We start from the raw sequence: 18,850 nt of genomic DNA, 5'->3' as shown, positions 1-18,850 counted from the left end.
TTGAGTTTATGGTATGTGTTAATGCAGGTTAATACACCCCTGCATTAACCTGATAAATCAAGCCTGATCAGACCCATTGTCTTGCACAGTACCAGTCCAATCCACAGGAGAGAGGAGCGACTGAGTTACTGCCCCTGAAGGTGGGCAGCTGGTTAATTTTCTTCTAGTCACAGATGTAAAAAATTAATTGTAGTCCAAAATACCTAACAGAGCAGAGTTCAGAAAGGCTGGAGTCATGTAAGCTCCCACTTGGCTCAATGGCTTATGGATCGCCCAATAAAGAGGACATGGAAACTTTGCTGAAGCGGCTGGTAGGTTTTTATTGAATTCTATTGAATTTATTTGATAGAAGTCACTTATAACATTCAAGGTATCTTCACATACCATTTGAATTGGTAAGATCAAGCATGGGAACTTTGAGAGCTTATACCACAAGGTATATGTAGCTATATAGCCTTTTTTTCTTTGCCAGGTGTGTGTAAATGTAATGATTTAGCCATATCAATGTTTTCCTATCAGGGCAAGTAGCGAAGAGAATGTATATGTTTTTTCTTTATTTATTTATTTATTTAAATAATTCTTGTGAGCATAGTGACTCAGCGAAAAATGACAACAGGTTTCAGTTTTACAGCTGAAGTCATTATAGCAAAAGAATAAAGAAAATATTGGCATTGCTTCTTCTGGTGATAATGAACATAAAATAAATAGTCAATTTCTCAATCCTATTTCTACTACAGACGTATAAACTCTTTTCGCTTTGCACTTCAGACCAGTGGCAATGCTCTACTCTTCATCTTCATTTTGGGAATTGGAGGAACCTTTCAGAATGGCTTCCATGTCACTAGCATCAGTTCCCCCTCACCGGTGAGTCACTCCATTGGTTATTTGCAACTTGCATCCTGTTGTTCATCAGCCTGTTGTTCAGAGTGATCGAGAAAATTCCCGATACAGAAGCCAGATGCAACACGCTTGTAAACCATCCGCATCAAGCATGAAGAGACATCTGCTAGACAAGCTTTATGTCTGTCTGTCTGTCTGTCTGTCTGTCTGTCTGTCTGTCTGTCTGTCTTCCTTCAAACCTTCCCTGTTTTTTTTTGCACTGCAGTACATACAGCGTTTCATCAACAGTAGCTGGTATGAGAGATATGAAGAGCCTCCACCTCCACAGACAGTCACACTCATCTGGTCTGCTATCATCTCTCTGTACGCTGCTGGGGGACTCTGTGGGGCTCTCAGTGTCAGATTTATGGCCGGCACGCTCGGACGGTGAGTTAAGAGACACTTTATACAGAAGTTAGGATATTATAGTCCTGTGGCAAATCCTTGTTAAGACGTTGACTGATTGTCACCCGTTCCCTCCCTAGAAAGAGAACGATGATCTACAACAACTTTATCAGCATCGCTGCAGCAGTGATCATGCTTGTAGCTCCTTTCACAACAATACAGACACAGGTCGGTTCTTTAGAACGGGCGCTTTTATTTCTTTTGGCATCTCTTGATTGTGTCCACTCCTTTCTCTCTCTTTATGCCTTTTACGCCATGCGCCTTGCGCCGTGAGAACTATATTCATGCATCAAAAACAATACAGAAATATATCAGCAAGCTGAACAGTATACAGCATGAAAACGAATTATAGCATGAAACAAAGTCCATTTACATGTAACATAAAATACCTCGTTGGCCGCTTGTAGTGAAACGAGGTCCTTGAATCCTTGAAAGTCTTTTGACAGTCTGCTTAGACTTCAGATGTCAACTCTACAGTCTTGAAAGCACACAACAGCTCTAGCTTAGCAAGCTAATTGACAGCTATACAGCCGGCATGGCCACACTGCAGAACATACGGTCCGGCAACAAACTCCGTCGTAGCAGCACCAAAACAAAAATTAGTTCCGCCTTGGAAGTGAGTGTAAAACACGAAGGAACATTAGTTCCTGAACAGAAACAAATACATTTTAACTCTTTTAACCATACTTCAAATCAATTATTATGTATTTATCTATTGAAACTATTTATCTATTTATTAAATTAAATTATTATCCAACACTAATTATGTAGCATGAATTTATAGCATCTGACGTTTTCAGCATTTTAATATAGCATTTTTAGCAGCATTTACACTCCCACCAAAATCACTCATAACTCGATATGTGGGATTTTCTTTTGAATAAAGATTATGAAATTAATCAATAAAACGTTTCAAGTCTGAATGAATATGGCCTTATGTGTGTGACTTATTTAGCTTCAAGTAAGGTTACGACCTTGTGAATAGGCCTTTCAAGGTGGACTTGTCTGGTAAGTGTTTTTCCTTTATCAAGTGTAGTGTCACTGAGTAGTAGCTTCAGCTTTCGCACCATGCCATCTGCGCTGGGGTGAGCTTCTACAACCCTGGCGAGCTTCCACTCATTTCTTGGCGCGCTGTCATCTTGTAGAATCACAATGTCATCTACTTGTGAATTTCGTGATGTTCTTTGCCATTTCTGCCGTTGTTGGAGGTTTAGCAGGTATTCGCGTTTCCATCTTTGCCAGAACTCATTAGCTAAGAACTGCACTCTTCTCCATCTTTTGCTCAGATAGAGGTCTTCTTTGCAGAACTGTCCAGGAGGTGGCAGAATAACTGATGATTTCATCGTTAGTATATGGTTGGGAGTGAGAGGTTCTGGGCCAGTAGGATCGTGAAGGTGCTCAGCACTTAGTGGCCTGCTGTTGATTATAGCCATTGTTTCATAGAGAAATGTCCTCAGAGATGTGGTGTCGAGTCTGCTTGCGGACTTGTCGAGCATAGCAGTCAGAATACTTCGGATCGTGCGAATTTGGCGCTCCCAGACTCCGCCCATATGGCTCGCTGAAGGGACGTTTACTACAAATTCACAGCCGATTGTTCGTTGACGTTCTGGATCCATTCCTTTGAGCAACTCAGAAAACACTCTCCTTGCGCCCATGAAATTTGTCCCCTGATCGCATCTTAATTGGCGTACAGGTCCTCTGATGGCTACAAATGTTCGAAGCGCATTCATGAAGGCGTCTGTAGTCATGTCGTCTAGTGTTTCTACATGCACTGCTCTGGAGCATAAGCAGGTAAACAACAATCCATATCGTTTTAATTCCTTTCTTCCTTCCTTTACAATGAAGGGGCCAAAACAATCGAGACCGCAGTAAGTAAAGGGAGGAGATGTTTCGGTTCTTTCTTCCGGCAGATCTGCCATTTGTTGAACCTCTGTAGTTCTTCTGTATCTCCTGCATTTTACGCACTTGTAAATGTGTGAGGAGACTACATTTCCACATCCTAAGATCCATATTCCGTTGGCACGTAACTCATTCATGGTCATACCTCTTCCCTGGTGGTGTACATGCTCATGATGATGTTTGACGAGCAGGGCTGACACATGAGATTTCTTCGGAAGTATTGCAGGATGTTTTACGTCATGATGCAAGGCTGATTGGGACAGCCGTCCTCCCACCCTGAGGACATTGTTCTTGTCCAAGAAGGCATTCAACTGGTGTAACTTGTTGTGCTTCTTCAGGGTGTCTCCCTTCTGGAGTTTGATCTTCTGGATGTCTTCAGCGAAGGCTTCTTCTTGCACCAGCTTGATAATGAAGATCTCTGCTTCTCTTCTTTCTTCAAGGCTGGTTGCTTCATTTGTTCTTGGTTGAAGTCCCTTGAATTCTCTGACAAATCTCTTGAGCCTGGCGACAGCTCTCACTGCTCTGGACCAGTCAGAAAACTTAGTGAAGCGGTTCACTGTTGAATTCACTTCTTTCGTTTTGACTGTGTGAACATGGGCTTTGCGAAGCTCAGGGTCAGTGTTTTCTACTTCTCCCACCATTTCCTCTTCACGTGGAAGATTCTGTTGCCAAAGAAAGTTGGGTCCTTTCAACCAGTTAGACTCTTTCAGCTGAATTGCACTCAGCCCCCTGGAGGCGTGGTCGGCTGGGTTATTTTCGGAGCTGACATGTCGCCATTGTTCAGGGTTCGTGCTAGATCTTATACGTTGGATCCGGTTGGCTACAAACGTATGGAACCTCTTAGCATCGTTGTTCACGTAGCCAAGGACCACCTTTGAGTCAGTCCAGTAATACTCTTGCAGGTTTTCAATCTCAAGTTCCCTTTTGACGACATCGGCGTTGCGAACTGAAGTCACGGCTGATGACAATTCAAGTCTGGGGATAGTCGTTAGTTTGGTAGGGGCTACTCTTGCCTTTCCCATGACAAGTGAGCAGCTGATCTGTCCTGTTTCGCTTATTGCTCGGAGATACGAACATGCACCATATCCAATGGAACTTGCATCTGAAAAGTTGTGAAGCTCGTATCGCATGACCTCGCTGAAGTTTGATGCAAGGTAGCTTCTTGGAATCTTCAAAGCTGCCAAGTTAGGCAGGTCTTTAAGCCATGACTCCCACTGTGGCAAAATGTTCTCAGGGAGTTTTTCATCCCAACCTACTTTGTCTCTGCATAGTGTCTGAAGGATCTGTTTGCCGACTAGTATGAAAGGGGCCACAAACCCTAGCGGATCATAGACTGAGGCGACGGTCGAGAGAACTCCTCTCCTTGTCAGTGGGTTTTCTTTGACTGTGACCCTGAATTGGAATTCATCCGCTTCGACACACCACTGAACTCCAAGTGCTCGCTCGATATGGAGCTCTCCTAGGGCCATGTCAAGATCTTTGGTCAGAGCACGTTCTTCAGGTGGTACTGCGGCAATCACTTCTTTGTTGTTCGATACGAACTTGTGCAGCCGAAGGTTTCCCGTTCTGCATAAGGCTCTTGACTCTTCTACCAGATGTATGGCTTCGGCAGGTGACTTTACGCTTGTTAAGCCATCGTCGACGTAGAAGCTTCGCTGGATGAACTTGATAGACTCTTCACTGAACCTTCCATGACCTTGCGATGCTAGATGTTTCAGTCCAAAGTTGGAGCAACCGGGGGATGAAGCTGCTCCAAATAAATGCACGCGCATTCTGTAGACTGAGGGTTTGGAGTCCAGATTACCTTTGTCCCACCAGAGGAACCTTAGGTAGTTTTGGTGTTCCTTTGCAACATGAAATTGATGGAACATTTTTTCAACGTCGCACATTATGGCTATTGGACCCTTTCTAAATCGACACAGCACTCCAACTAATGTGTTAGTCAGGTCTGGCCCGGTCAAGAGGTGATCATTTAGAGAGGTTTCTTGGAAGCGTGCCGAACAATCGAAAACCACACGGATCTTCCCGGGTTTGTGGGGGTGATAGACTCCGTGGTGCGGAATGTACCATGCTGGTTGGTTATCGAGTTCAGGCTGGGGAACCTTCTCAGCATCTCCTCTGGTTATTATGTCATTCATGAATTGGACATAATCCTTACAGTACTGTTCATTTCTCCTCAGTCGTCGCTCTAATGAGTTGAGCCTGTAAACTGCACATTGTTTGTTATCTGGGAGATTAGGTTTGTCTGTCTTGAAAGGAAGCGGGAGTTCGTAGTGGCCGTCTTCCTTCTGCCTTATACCTTCTTTCACCTTAGACAAGAACAGAAGGTCTTCCTGAGAAACTGGGTTATCATCTGCAGTGTGATCTGTGAAATCGGATTCGAGAGCTTTGATTACATCTGCTGGATTGATCTCTTTGACTTGAGTTTTGCACACGAAGTGTACTTCTCTCTTTAGCTCAACTGATGGCTGTGTAGCAGGTGTCACTTGTCGCACTATGATTCTGTGACTGGTTCCTATTGCATCGCTGTAGTCGCTTGCTGGATTCGAACAGCCGACGATGCTCCAGCCTAGATCTGTTCGCTGTGCATATGGATGACTTTCTTCACCGGAAAGAATCTCTTTCGGAAGAAGGGCTTGTTGACAATTATAGCCGATCAGAAGACCTACCTCACAATCCAACGGAGGTGGAATCTTGTCTGCCAATTGTTCCAGATGAGGCCATTTTAGTGCAGTTTCCGAAGTTGGAATGTGCGATTTGTCTGCCGGAATGAACTCTCGTGTGAAAAGTGGTGGCAATGGAATCCTCTTCTCCAAGTTGTAGCCTCTCACTTGCAGGTTTCTCAGTTTCTGACAGGGGATTACTGTTGACCTTGTAGACATTGTGGATAGCCGCAAACTGACGTTTTCTTTGTTTGTGTTGAGGTCTTGAGCCACTTCATCTAGTATAAAGGTCGTATCGCTCTGCGTGTCTAAGAGCGCGTAGACAAGAACTTCTTGGTCTGGCTGTTTGGTGGAGGAGACCCAGACTGGTACGATTGAGGAAGTTTGTGTGCTTAGGCCTTCTTGTATGACTCTGTTGGTAGTCGCTGTTGCAGCTATTTCTTTACTGTCTGCTTTGTCTTTTGTGTTGTCGTCTCTTGTCGGAGGTGTAAACCTTTGAGGTCCCTTGAAGTTGTCATCATGCAAACATGACGGGTGTCTCCTCTGACACTTTTCACATGTGTTCTTGTTTTCACACCTTCTGGAGTGATGACCGGTCTGTAAACATCCAAAGCAAAGCTTCTCTGCCTTTACAAATTTGACACGCTCTGGAACTGTCTTTTCACAAAACTTTCTGCACTTGGCGAGGACATGTCCAATTCTTTTGCAGAAGACACATGATGGTATGCTGCTCTGTGTTGTGTTTGTGGACAGTGTCTTTGCTTGGATGGTGTGGCTCCGTGGATACCTTGGTTTCTCGCTTTCCACACTCTTGAGCGCTTGTATTGAGGTTATGGGATCACAAGCGAGATCTGCTTCCTTTGATAGAAAGTCTACAAGCTCTTTGAATGGTGGGTAGCCAGCATTGGCTCGTCTAGCCTCCATCGCCTTACGGTTCCAGCTGGATGCCATCCAGTCTGGCAGTTTCAGAAGAATCCTTTGACTCTCATTGCAGTCATTGAGAACTTCCAATGTCTTAATGTGGGGCATTGCCGCCTCGCAGCTCTTGAGGAAGTCTGCAAATTCTCTTAGCTCATAACTGTCCTTAGAGCTTATTTTTGGCCATCCGTGCAGCTTGTCTCTGAAGGACTTCCCAATTATGAATGGGTCTCCAAAACGTTTTTCCAGCAGCTGCCAGGCTGAATCATAAGCTGCTTCGGTGCCTAGGAGGAAAAATCCTTCTATGGCCTTCTTTGCGGCGCCACCTAAGTACTTTCTTAGATAGTACAGTTTTTCGTTCTTTGGAATGTTTTTCCGATCTATTAATGTTTCGAAGGATAGACGCCAGTCCTTGTACTTTAAAGGATCCCCAGTGAATAATGCAGGCTCTGGTGTTGGAAGACGATTGGCACTTATAGCTTCTGCTAGCGCGTTGACCAAATCAGAGCTGTTCTGTACTTGAGGCATGGGCATTGAAGTTGGTGAAGCTTGAGCTGGCAGAAATTGAGGAATGTATGATGGACTTGAGGCATGGAAGTCTTGTCTTGTGACTGGCAGAGATTGAGGAATGAATGGCGGAATTGTGGGGTTAAGAACTTGATGTTCTCCTGCTGATTCAAACTCATGCTGCATGTTAGCTGCTTCATAATTTTCTTCAACTTGATCGTAGACCTTTACTCTAGCTCTTGCTGCATTAAACTTCTTCAGTTCTTCTAGGCGTTCAAGCCTTCTTCGCTTGTCTTGTATTGCTTGGTTGTTGACTAGGTTCTCAGCCTCTAGCCTTTGAAGTTCTGTCACTTCCCTTTCTTGTTCATCCAACACTGCCAAAACTTCCTGGGATGCAGCAGCTTCAGCCGCAGCCTCATTCCTTTTGAGTGTTTGGATGCTAGAGTGGGTAGAACCCTTTGATAGCCGAGACGGTGGCTTTGACAAAGAGACTGTTGAGTCTAAGATCGATCCAACATCGGGCCAAGGTTCGTCCTCTTCATGCCCTTCAAGTTGTCTTTTTGCTCTTTGAATAATGAATCCTGAAAGCGTTACACATATGTCAACTCTGCGTCGCACGTCTTGCTCAGGAATTTGCATTCGACGCAACTCTTCGTAAATGTCCTTTACATCAGAACAGGTGCTCTCCATGTTCTCAATCAGTTCCTTCAATTCATCCTCGGAGGCTTTATCTTTCAATATCTCCTTGCCTATTTTTGCATGAGACCTCCATTTGTCATAGATGATTTTATACCGACGTTGTACACTCTTCAGGGTTTTTTCTTGAAGTTCTCTTCCCTTTTCTGTGAGCGTTCGGTTTCTTTCGCTTCTTCGTAGCCTCTCTGTTTCTTCTGCTGATTCAGTGAGTGTAGCTTCAGATTGAGCAGGTGAGTCAGCAGTTGGATGGCTAGTCTCAATGTTTTTCTCAGACATTTTGAGATAACTTGAATGGCTATAAATATGTGTAGCTATAGAGCTTAAATTGAAATTATATTGGGCAAAGCGTAAGCTATAAGGTTTAAATGTGAGTAGTGAAGGAAGCTGTTAATAGCTATGAATTCCTTTAGAAACTGTTAAGTCTATGTGGGGAGTTTAACTTGTGAATATAGGCTTCAAAATTGCATCAAGTTAACTGTATCAGCATTTAAACTTATATGGACTTTAAATTAACTTAGTTTCAAAACAAAAAATAGATTAGAATAGAAATTATCTTGGGGCAAAATATTCAAGTATCAACCTTAATTGCAGAGGCAATATGCTTAGAAATGCATTAAATCACTTATACTTTGAAGTTTTCACATCACTGGAATTACCCTTTAAATTTGCTTAAGTTCCCCTTTTGCTTGGTTAATTTTCATAAAACACACAATATTAATTTCAGCTTGATAATGTGCCTTTTTTAACCTTTACCAAACGTATTCACTTGCTTTAAATTGGTGTTTAAACTTTACTTAAAATGGTGGAATGTTCCTTTAACCTTATGACATGTAACAACCACGGACACCGGCACATTAGATTTATCCCCAAACCTGTAGGCTAAGCATAGTATGCAAGGTTAATAGACTTGAGTCCTTATTGCAATTTCCAGGTTAAACCGCTTCTCCTACCACTTTAACTTGAAGCTTGTGGTTGAGCACTTCTTGGCTTTGGCATGGAAAGTTGCGCTTTCAACACAGTCTAATCCCCGTTGCGTGCAGTCGGTGTCGTGTGCGTCGTTACCCGCTGTGGTCTTGGTCTTCTCTCCTACCCGCGTTGAGCAGTCGAGTTCTCACTGTAGCTCCTTTCACAACAATACAGACACAGGTCGGTTCTTTAGAACGGGCGCTTTTATTTCTTTTGGCATCTCTTGATTGTGTCCACTCCTTTCTCTCTCTTTATGCCTTTTACGCCATGCGCCTTGCGCCGTGAGAACTATATTCATGCATCAAAAACAATACAGAAATATATCAGCAAGCTGAACAGTATACAGCATGAAAACGAATTATAGCATGAAACAAAGTCCATTTACATGTAACATAAAATACCTCGTTGGCCGCTTGTAGTGAAACGAGGTCCTTGAATCCTTGAAAGTCTTTTGACAGTCTGCTTAGACTTCAGATGTCAACTCTACAGTCTTGAAAGCACACAACAGCTCTAGCTTAGCAAGCTAATTGACAGCTATACAGCCGGCATGGCCACACTGCAGAACATACGGTCCGGCAACAAACTCCGTCGTAGCAGCACCAAAACAAAAATTAGTTCCGCCTTGGAAGTGAGTGTAAAACACGAAGGAACATTAGTTCCTGAACAGAAACAAATACATTTTAACTCTTTTAACCATACTTCAAATCAATTATTATGTATTTATCTATTGAAACTATTTATCTATTTATTAAATTAAATTATTATCCAACACTAATTATGTAGCATGAATTTATAGCATCTGACGTTTTCAGCATTTTAATATAGCATTTTTAGCAGCATTTACAATGCTGACAAGTAAAAGTGCCAACTCTTTTGAAATGATCATTCTGGCACGCTTTCTGTTTGGCATTGCAGCAGGTAAGGCAGCACAGTGACAAGCATGACACGACACATGACACATCACTTTACCTGACTTATACACAATTAACTGTGAAACACTGAGTCATGTGTTTGAAAGTGGCCATTGAACCCTGACCTGTGACCTGCAGGTTTAGGAGCGAGCATCCATGCAATATACCTCGGAGAAAGCTCACCCAAACACCTAAGAGGCATGGTGACTATGACCTCATCGACTTTTATCGCCATTGGCAAGCTGTCAGGACAGTTTTTTGGACTGAGGTATTCATTCATTGTCAATTTTCCCAGAAAGACAATAAAGCATGCTATGATAATAATTGTTTTGATAATTTTACTAGTATTTCATCGGGGTCACAGAGCTCAATCTACACAGTGCACAAAACGTTGAGGACATTTCCACTAAAAGCCATTATTATTGATTATGATGATTATTAAACCTAAACCACTCACGAGGAGAGGAGATGTAGATGAACAGGAGCTATAGACGGTTTTCACCAGCTGCAACCCCACAGCACTTCCTTTTTCTCAGCTTCTTCTTCTGTGTTTTATGGCGGTTGGCATCCTTAAATGTTGCATTACCACCACCTGAATTGTATCAGCTTCACAGTGCTAACTATTGACAGTGTCCACTTTCTCAGCTATTCAGGGGAAAACACTGACATAGCCTACTTCTATTTCTATTTCTGCTATGTAAACGTTTAAATGTAAAGATAGGCCTATGCGTGCAATAACGTACTGATAGTCAGCTTACTCTGTAACATGTAGCTTTTATTAGCCTCTCAGGCTAGCTCCGGGACGCAATCTTTTTTTTCCCCATGATGGCGAAGGCATGACCCGCCCCTCTCTGCCTCTAATTGGCTGACTGCACTCGCCTGCTTTCCAGGCGAGCCAGAAGTCATCTCAAACGAGCCTATACTTTCATTCAATGTCATGATGCTGCGGGGGAAGTAGGCTACTTCATAGCTTAACTACGAAAATAGTGTCCGCTGTTTATCTCCCTTTCTGCTGCAGCATGTTGAAGAAATAAATGTTCAGTTTGAACAACACCCATTCTGGTCATTATAGAGCAAGATGATCGCTTCCACTACCAGGGCCGCCCAGAGAGATGGCAGTGCCCCTGGAGGGGTCCAGCCACTATGCCCCCCCCCCCCTCCCCCGCACGCGCTTGACTCATATCCCCGGATATTTTTATCCCCCTCCTCTCCCCTTCTCCCCTCCTCTCCTCCCCCTCTCCTCTCCCCCTGGTTCCCCCTCTCCTCTCCTCTCCCCCTCTCTCCCCTCCCCTCCTCTCCTCTCCTCCTCTTCCCTCTCTCCTCTCTTCTCCTCTGGTTCCCCCTCTCTCCTCTCCCCCTCTCTCCCCTCCTCTCCTCTGGTTCCCCCTCTGCTCTCCTCTCCCCCTCTCCTCTGGTCCCCCCTCTCTCCTCTCCTCCCCTCTGGTTCCTCCTCTCCTCTCTCCCCCTCTCCTCTGGTTCCCCCTCTGCTCTCCCCCTCTGCACTCCTCTCCTCTGGTTCCCCCTCTGCTCGCCTCTCCCCCTCTCTCCCCTCTGGTTCCTCCTCTCTCTCCTCTCTCCCCTCCTCTCCTCTGGTCCCCCCTCTCTCCTCTCCCCCTCTGCACTCCTCTCCTCTGGTTCCCCCTCTGCTCGCCTCTCCCCCTCTCTCCCCTCTGGTTCCCCCTCTCTCCCCTCCTCTCCTCTGGTTCCCCCTCTGCTCTCCTCTCCCCCTCTCTCCCCTCCTCTCCTCTAGTTCCCCCCACCCACCCCCATCTGCGGTCGCCTTTTATACACGTCCGAAACGGTCCGAAACAACGCAGGACAACGTGATTGGCTGGCTCAGATTTGAACAGATCTGAGCCAGCCGATTGGCTGTTATCCTGTGATGACGTAATGTCCTGTGCACCATGACCGGATGGACCATATATGGACTTCCTCCCCCCCCCTGGCTGCGCTATCACAGCTGCTGACTGCACTATCCGTCAGATCCGTAACATGGACGTTACTCTGCAGAAACTACAGTAACAAAATCACGAATTGCTCTGTTTTTGGAGCTCTGCATGTCTGTGTTTGTCTAGTTAATGCGTTAACGTTAGCTAACGGCTAACATTCGCTAGTTAGCCAACCAACCAGCAGCTAACATTAGCTAGCTAGCTAGCTTACCGGAAGCGATATTTTTTTTGGATGATGGCGAAGGCATAACCCACCCCTGGCCCTCTCTGCCTCTGATTAGTGGCAGCGTTATAAACCATAGATATGACTATATTAAAAACATAAACACACTGGCGTCTTTCATGCAGGCTAGCAAGCGTAACTGCTGTAGGTCTGTCTGACCACAGACTCAGACGGTCTGACCACAGACTCAGAGACGGTCTGACCACAGACTCAGAGATGTAATGCAGGATAGCCAAGCGAATGTGTTTGGATGGAAGTTTGACGCTAGGCCAATCAGAGGCAGAGAGGGGCGGGTTATGCCTTCGCATAGCCTTCGCCATCATCCGAAAAAAAATATCGCCTCCGGGACAACAACGCTTCCTACCTACTTGGTGTGCACGTCTTTCCGACAGGGGTGGTTGTTATGGCAACTATCAACAACAACAACAACTACTACTACTAACTACTACAAGACATAAAGACCGAAATAGGCTACCTTGTTAATGTGTCTGTCGGAGACACGGCCTAACGTTAACATTTAATATGAGACGAATATCAGCCTGCGCTCAGCTATGTATACAGGAAGTAAACCGGATATTCAGGTGGGTTGTGACGGTTGTATTGTTGTCAAGTTAAAACTGTCTATAGAAGGATTCCGTGTGTGTGTGTGTGTGTGTGTGTGTGTGTGTGTGTGTGTGTGTGTGTGTGTGTGTGTGTGTGTGTGTGTGTGTGTGTGTGTGTGTGTGTGTGTGTGTGTGTGCGTGCATGCGTGCGTCACGGTGCGTGCATGCGTGTGTGTGTGTGTGTGTGTGTGTGTGTGTGTGTGTGTGTGTGTGTGTGTATAAAGGTTCAATTGTGTGCAGCATGAAACGTATCCAGTGATTTTGCTGTAACACAACACGTTCATGTTGGTTGTTCCAGTGAGATCCTGGGCCGTGAGGACATGTGGAACATCCTGCTCTGTGTCCCAGCGTGTTTCTCAGTGGTTCAGCTTCTCCTGTTGCCTTTCTTCCCTGAGGCGCCCAGATACTCATTAATAGACAAAGGTGATGCCCAGGCTTGCAAAAAAGGTTAGTATGTTTCCTGTGAGGTCCACCTGCCCAAAACACACCTTTTACTACGAGTCACACCTATCTTTAACATTCTTGGAATTCCCCAGGCAATATTTGAAAACACAAATAATTCTTTGCTCAAAAAACTAACTACTTCTAAACAAATGCTACGATGATGACTAAATTCAATACTAACCCATAATATATCTCTTTTGGAATTAAATTCTTCAATGATGATATGAGAAATGTGTCTTGGTCAGAAGTTAGGACACAACACACGAAACATTTTGTCCTGAGTCACACTGGTCCAACACAGAGCCAACTGTTGATTTGTTTTGCACATCATGGACTATAAAGCCATCATTCATCGTTCAGCTATCCCGCCTCAAGACCCATCTCTTCTCCATCGCTTTCTCTTAGACCCCGCCCCCGCCATCCATGTGTGTCTCGCTATCTGTGCACTGTCATCACCCCCACCCCCTCAGTGTTTAGTAAATTGTGTAAAGTGTCTTTGAGTTCTAGAAAAGCGATATATAAGTTCAAATAATAATCATATCAATAATAATAATAATTTAATTATTATTGTTATGATTATTAACCATTATTATCATCATTATTATCATTATAATTTTTCATATCTTGTTCCTGTTTTGCAGGCCAGGAAACACTGACTCCCTGTCTGTCTCTCTCTCTCCCCGTCTCTCTCTGTCTCTGTCTGTGTCATTCTAGCTCTGCAGACTCTGTGGGGCAAAGGTGAGTACCAGCAGGAGATGGAGGAGATGGTGGCCGAGCAGGCAGCCATTAAGGGAGTCCGCCCTAAAAGTCTGCTGGAGCTTGTTCGAGACAGGAACGTCCGATGGCAGCTCATCACCGTGTCTGTGATCTACAGCAGCATCCAGTTCTCCGGCATACCTGCGGTGAGGATGGCCATCGACCGGTTCATATCCGCATGATCATTTAGCATTTCATCCTACTTCTAGTTTCCAAACATAAACTATAATATCACTCTAAAGTGTTCCGGATTTTAATATCAGCCTCTTCAAATTTGTCTCCTTCCCAGATCAGCGTCTTCTCATTTGACATCTTCCTGAAGGCAGGTATCCCACGGGAGAAGATCCGCTATGTCACCCTCAGTATTGGAACATCTGAAATTCTCACCTCCCTCATCTGTGTGAGTGTCATGGTGACAGCTGAATTTGATCTACCTTCCCGAGTTCCTCAACTCAACTTTATCTGGGTCTGAACTGATGCATGAACAGTCCAGGCATAGCCTAGTCTACTAACAGTCTATATATTCCATAGGTAATGGAGCATGTCTTTTTTTTGTTTCTTTTTTGGTGGTCAAAACTATTTCCTGTGCTCTTAAAGGAACATGCCAAGTTTTTGTGAGATTGTCCTTCACCTTATCCATTAAGACAGTGATGACATAGACACAAGATCATCAATGTGTCTCCAGTAGATCATTTACTCCAGTGCTCCATGTTCATTATCTCAACGTTATCTCAAAAGTGACAAAATGACAGCTTGTGCAACTCTAAAGCTAAATAGTTATCCTAGATATGTGAGATGCTTCGTGTAGAATAGATGCTTTGCAAAATGTATGAAAAATAACGTGCAATTTTGAAGCATCAGGGACTACTTTCTCTGTTTCCAATGGGAGACTGTGTACAGCTAAATATCACTGTGCAGTGGATGGATACATGGTGGAAATAGTTCCAAAAATAATCCTGGCACATCAACTACAGTGAACAGTATTACATTTTTAAACTTTATGAATAGAGTACCGCAGGGAGGACGTATTTCTGTATGACATATTTTTGTAGGCTTACCCAGAAATCGTCACCATGCTGGTTCATAGGGGGTAAAGGCTATGGGATTTTAGAATGGGAATTTCTGAAAATCACGTAAAAAAAATTAAATGTTCCTCATAAAGTGATCCTTCATTTGTGAAGATTATCCTGCTGAACACAAATTTCCACTCCTATAGACTTTTGTTAACCACAGACCATATTTCAAAATCCCATAGTAGCCATAGTAGCCTCAGTTTCTCATTTATGAAATTGGTTCAGGCATGTGTTTTAAGTAATATTCAGCTCAGTGTTCCATTATTCAGTGTTACCTAATTGTGTGTGTGCATGTGTGTGTGTGTGTGTGTGTGTGTGCATGTGTGTGTGTGTGCGCGCGCGTGCCTGTGCGTGCATGTGCCGCGTACTCATTCACAGCGATAAGGAAGCTCTCTGTTAGCACTATAGAATTATTAATAGCCCTTCTCTTCCAAGTGTGTGTGTGTGTGTGTGTGTGTGTGTGTGTGTGTGTGTGTGTGTGTGTGTGTGTGTGTGTGCGCGTGCGTGCGTGCGTGCGTGCGTGCGTGTGTGTGTGTGTGAAATAAATAATTCTGATTGGCTGTTGACAGAATTTGAATTAGGGAGAGAGTGAAACGAAGGAAGCTGATTGGCTGTTGACAGAATTCGAATTAAGGAGAGAGTGAAGAAAAGGAATCTGATTGGCTGTTGTTGACAGAATTCGAATTAAGGAGAGAATGAAACAAAGGAATCTGATTGGCTGTTGACAGAATTGGAATTAAGGAGAGAGTGAAACAAATAAATCTGATTGGCTGATGACCGTTTCGTGCAATTCGGCATAGCGCCACCTACTCACAAAAAGTGGTTTATATGCTTCATATAACAGTTATGATACAGGCATCATGAATGTGTTTTATATTATGTAATATTCAGCTCAATGTTCCCTTATTCAGCATTACCTAATTGTGTGTGTGTGTGTGTGTGTGTGTGTGTGTGTGTGTGTGTGTGTGTGTGTGTGTGTGTGTGTGTGTGTGTGTGTGTGTGTGTGTGTGCGTGCGGACGTGGACGCGCGTCCACGCGTGTGTGCATGTGTGTGTCTCTCCAGCTCCTGCTGATTGAGCGCATAGGGAGGAGGCCTTTGCTCTGGGGGGGCTTTGGCAGCATGTCGGCCATCCTGGTGTTCATCACCATCACACTCAACCTGAAGGTAAACCTGTCACCACAGCCTGCCTGCATGTGTGAGTTTAGATAGTGCTCACCTAACACTTGCTATTATATAAATAATTGTGAAATAGCAGCGTTGGTCCACAGCACAAAACATTTCACAATAGCGACTGTAAAATTGTGAGCACCAAGCCGTGGCTCGATTAGCCGGTTAGGTTTAAGCAACTAAAACGACTTGGTTAAGGTTAGGGGTATGTTTTGGGTCGGGTTTAAAAAACGGCAACACTCTCACTCTCTCGCAAGGAGGAACTTGGAGGTTGAGGACACTAGGTCCACCCAGCCCACCTGTACTCCCTACTCGTCAGCAGACTATTTGAATATCAGAGTGTTGTTACGTTAAACGACCAGTGGAGGTCACCGCGAGGTGTCCTCTAGTGGTCGCCTCTTTTTCTGAAACGACGTCATTGGGCTGTGGATGAACGTTACTATGTCAAAATAATGTGTGAGATTGGGTTGGCTCACCATATTTCAATTCTGGCAAAACATAGACTGACTGAGTCTTACTTACAGTAGGCCTCATTTAGAAGTGTACCAAGTGTGTTACATTTCAGATACACCACAACTTATTTTTACAGGACTCCAGCTACTGGGTTCCATACATGACCGTGGCCTTGGTCATCGTCTTCGTCATCTTCTCAAGTGGAGGACCTAGTATGTACATGTGTAGGCTATACAGCTGAAGAAAACTGGGACTCACACGGTGCTACCAGATCTCCCTTTTCCTCTTTCTCTGCTTCATCTAGCGGGAACCATGAATTCTGTATCCCATGAGATCTTCATCCAGTCCTATCGACCGGCAGCATTCATCTTCACAGGGACCCAGCGCTGGCTGGGCTTCGCTCTGGTTGGCCTGATCTTCCCCTTCCTCATCGTAAGTAGCTACATGCAGCTTCACTATTTAGCTAATCTTATTGACTTTCAAAATACATACAGTATTTTAACCTATAGGCCTCCTCCGGCTGTTTCAAACACAGCGGTCTCACATAGACAGACAGAGACGCCGTGATCTCTCCAGATACAGACAGACATGGTCATTTTGTGGTTCATTTTTGACAATATCTAAGTAAAGAAATAGAATTACTGTAGTTTAAAAAAAAATCCATTGTTCTCATGTATGAGAAGACCCAAAGTGATCACAATAAGCGGACTCCTGATTATAAGATAATTATTCAAACGGCATCTGGAATGATTCTTTAGGAAGCTTTTTGATCCATATAAGCGGTTGATCACTATAACCGTGATCACTAAAGCGGATTCCACTGTAATATGAATCAAACCATGAATCTTGGTTCTCTGTCTTGGCCTCACTTCATACTTGAGACTTAAGACACTTGATAGACACTTTCCCTGTGACAAGCATACTGTAGGCTTATACTGTAGGTACTCCAAAACCACTAGAGGAGACTTTATGCATGTGAGCATCATATTGTACCATTTCACTGTTTTCATGAAACTTTAAAACACGTAGCGCTCAACCAATGTTCGGCACAGCCCCCTCAAGCTTCACCCTGTGTTCCCTCTCTGTCCCAGGATGCCCTCCAGTCCAACTGCTTCGTGCTGTTTGCCTGCGTGTGCCTGGGGTCTTCTCTCTATACCTTCTTCTTCCTGCCTGAGACCAAGGGGAAGACCCTCCTGGAGATTTCAGAAGAATTCAAAGCCATCACTGTCTGTGGGAAATCCTTCTCAGAGGAGAAGAGCGTGGAGGAGACCAAGTTATGAGGCAGTTCACCTCCTCAGAAACTGTTGTTCCAAAGTAACAGGGCAATTATGGATATATAGACCTAGCCTGGGTAAACCCATCCCCCACGTGACCTGCTCTCAGACCTGTTCTCAGTCAGGTAAGCCTGAGAGCAGGTCACTGGGGGCTGGGTTTACCTAGGCTAATATAGACCTGTGCAACCAAATAGGATAATGTACTGTATACTTTGTGGAATACCTCCAGTTTACTGAAAATACATCAGCCAATATGATATATGGGAAGTGCAAGTGTATATATTTTGTGTGAGCAGAAACTATGTGCGACTATGGAAAATATTGGCTGTTGCTTCTCTTAGACTAGAGCCATGGTTCCCAAACTGGGGTATGAGTACCCCTACGGGTACATTGAGGTACTACAGGGGGTACTTGAGAAAAAGGGTAAAATGGAGAAAATATAATAAATCATGAAAATAAAAGAAACATTAAAATAAATCTGTTCAGGAGGCCCTAATTGCAACTTTTCCACTCGATTTCTTATTTTGTAATGTTATATTCTTCAAAAGGTGGGTTATCATTCATATATGCTATAGTTTTCTCTTGTCGTTTTCTAAGCAAAATGTTGTAGTCCGGTAAAGGGGGGTACTTTGATTCAGAAATCAGGGAAAGGGGGTACTGAAGCCAGACACGTTTGGGACTCACTGTCTTAGAGCCAAGCAAGGGGTGGAATTATACACACATCACACAGGTGCAAGGCTAGCAGAAAAAGCTGTATCATTGAAAAGAAGGAGAGCCTGCACACTTACTCCATGCCACATAATTTAATGAACAGATGCTTTGATCCTACGTCGTCAAGGTCAAAATGTTTGGAGTATGTATATGTAACGGCATTGTGTAGGTGGTACTTGCAGCAACCCATGTTAAGGGCTTATCCAGGGGTGGGATACGAACCGCCGACCTTCGGCTTGGGAGTCCGACATGTTAACCGCAACACCAAGAGAGCGAGCTCCCTTGGCGGAGCTGATTAACATGCCTTTATACTGGGGAGTGAGTTTAACCAATCCACTCGTTACCACTCTGGA

The 18,850-nt window shown here is 44.2% G+C and overlaps 1 protein-coding gene across 1 annotated transcript; it reads left to right on the top strand.

Annotated features, from left to right (window-relative positions):
* Positions 1–287: 287 nt before the first annotated feature.
* Positions 288–17,792, top strand: LOC310798494 (solute carrier family 2, facilitated glucose transporter member 9-like; the record flags this gene model as incomplete). Its single annotated transcript, XM_083661027.1, has 13 exons — positions 288–311; positions 769–864; positions 1,106–1,266; positions 1,365–1,452; positions 9,746–9,851; positions 9,983–10,112; positions 12,917–13,065; positions 13,777–13,964; positions 14,108–14,218; positions 15,955–16,056; positions 16,649–16,724; positions 16,784–16,944; positions 17,604–17,792. The coding sequence occupies 13 exons, from the start codon at positions 288–290 to the stop codon at positions 17,790–17,792; spliced, it is 1,581 nt and encodes a 526-aa protein (XP_083517153.1).
* Between the last annotated feature and the right edge of the window lie 1,058 nt (positions 17,793–18,850).

This window comes from Poromitra crassiceps (genome assembly GCF_964638095.1).
Source record: "Poromitra crassiceps genome assembly, chromosome: 25".
Classification (NCBI taxonomy): domain Eukaryota; kingdom Metazoa; phylum Chordata; class Actinopteri; order Beryciformes; family Melamphaidae; genus Poromitra; species Poromitra crassiceps.
The sequence above is the reverse complement of the archived record's forward strand: the minus strand, read 5'-3'. Positions and strand labels throughout refer to the sequence as shown.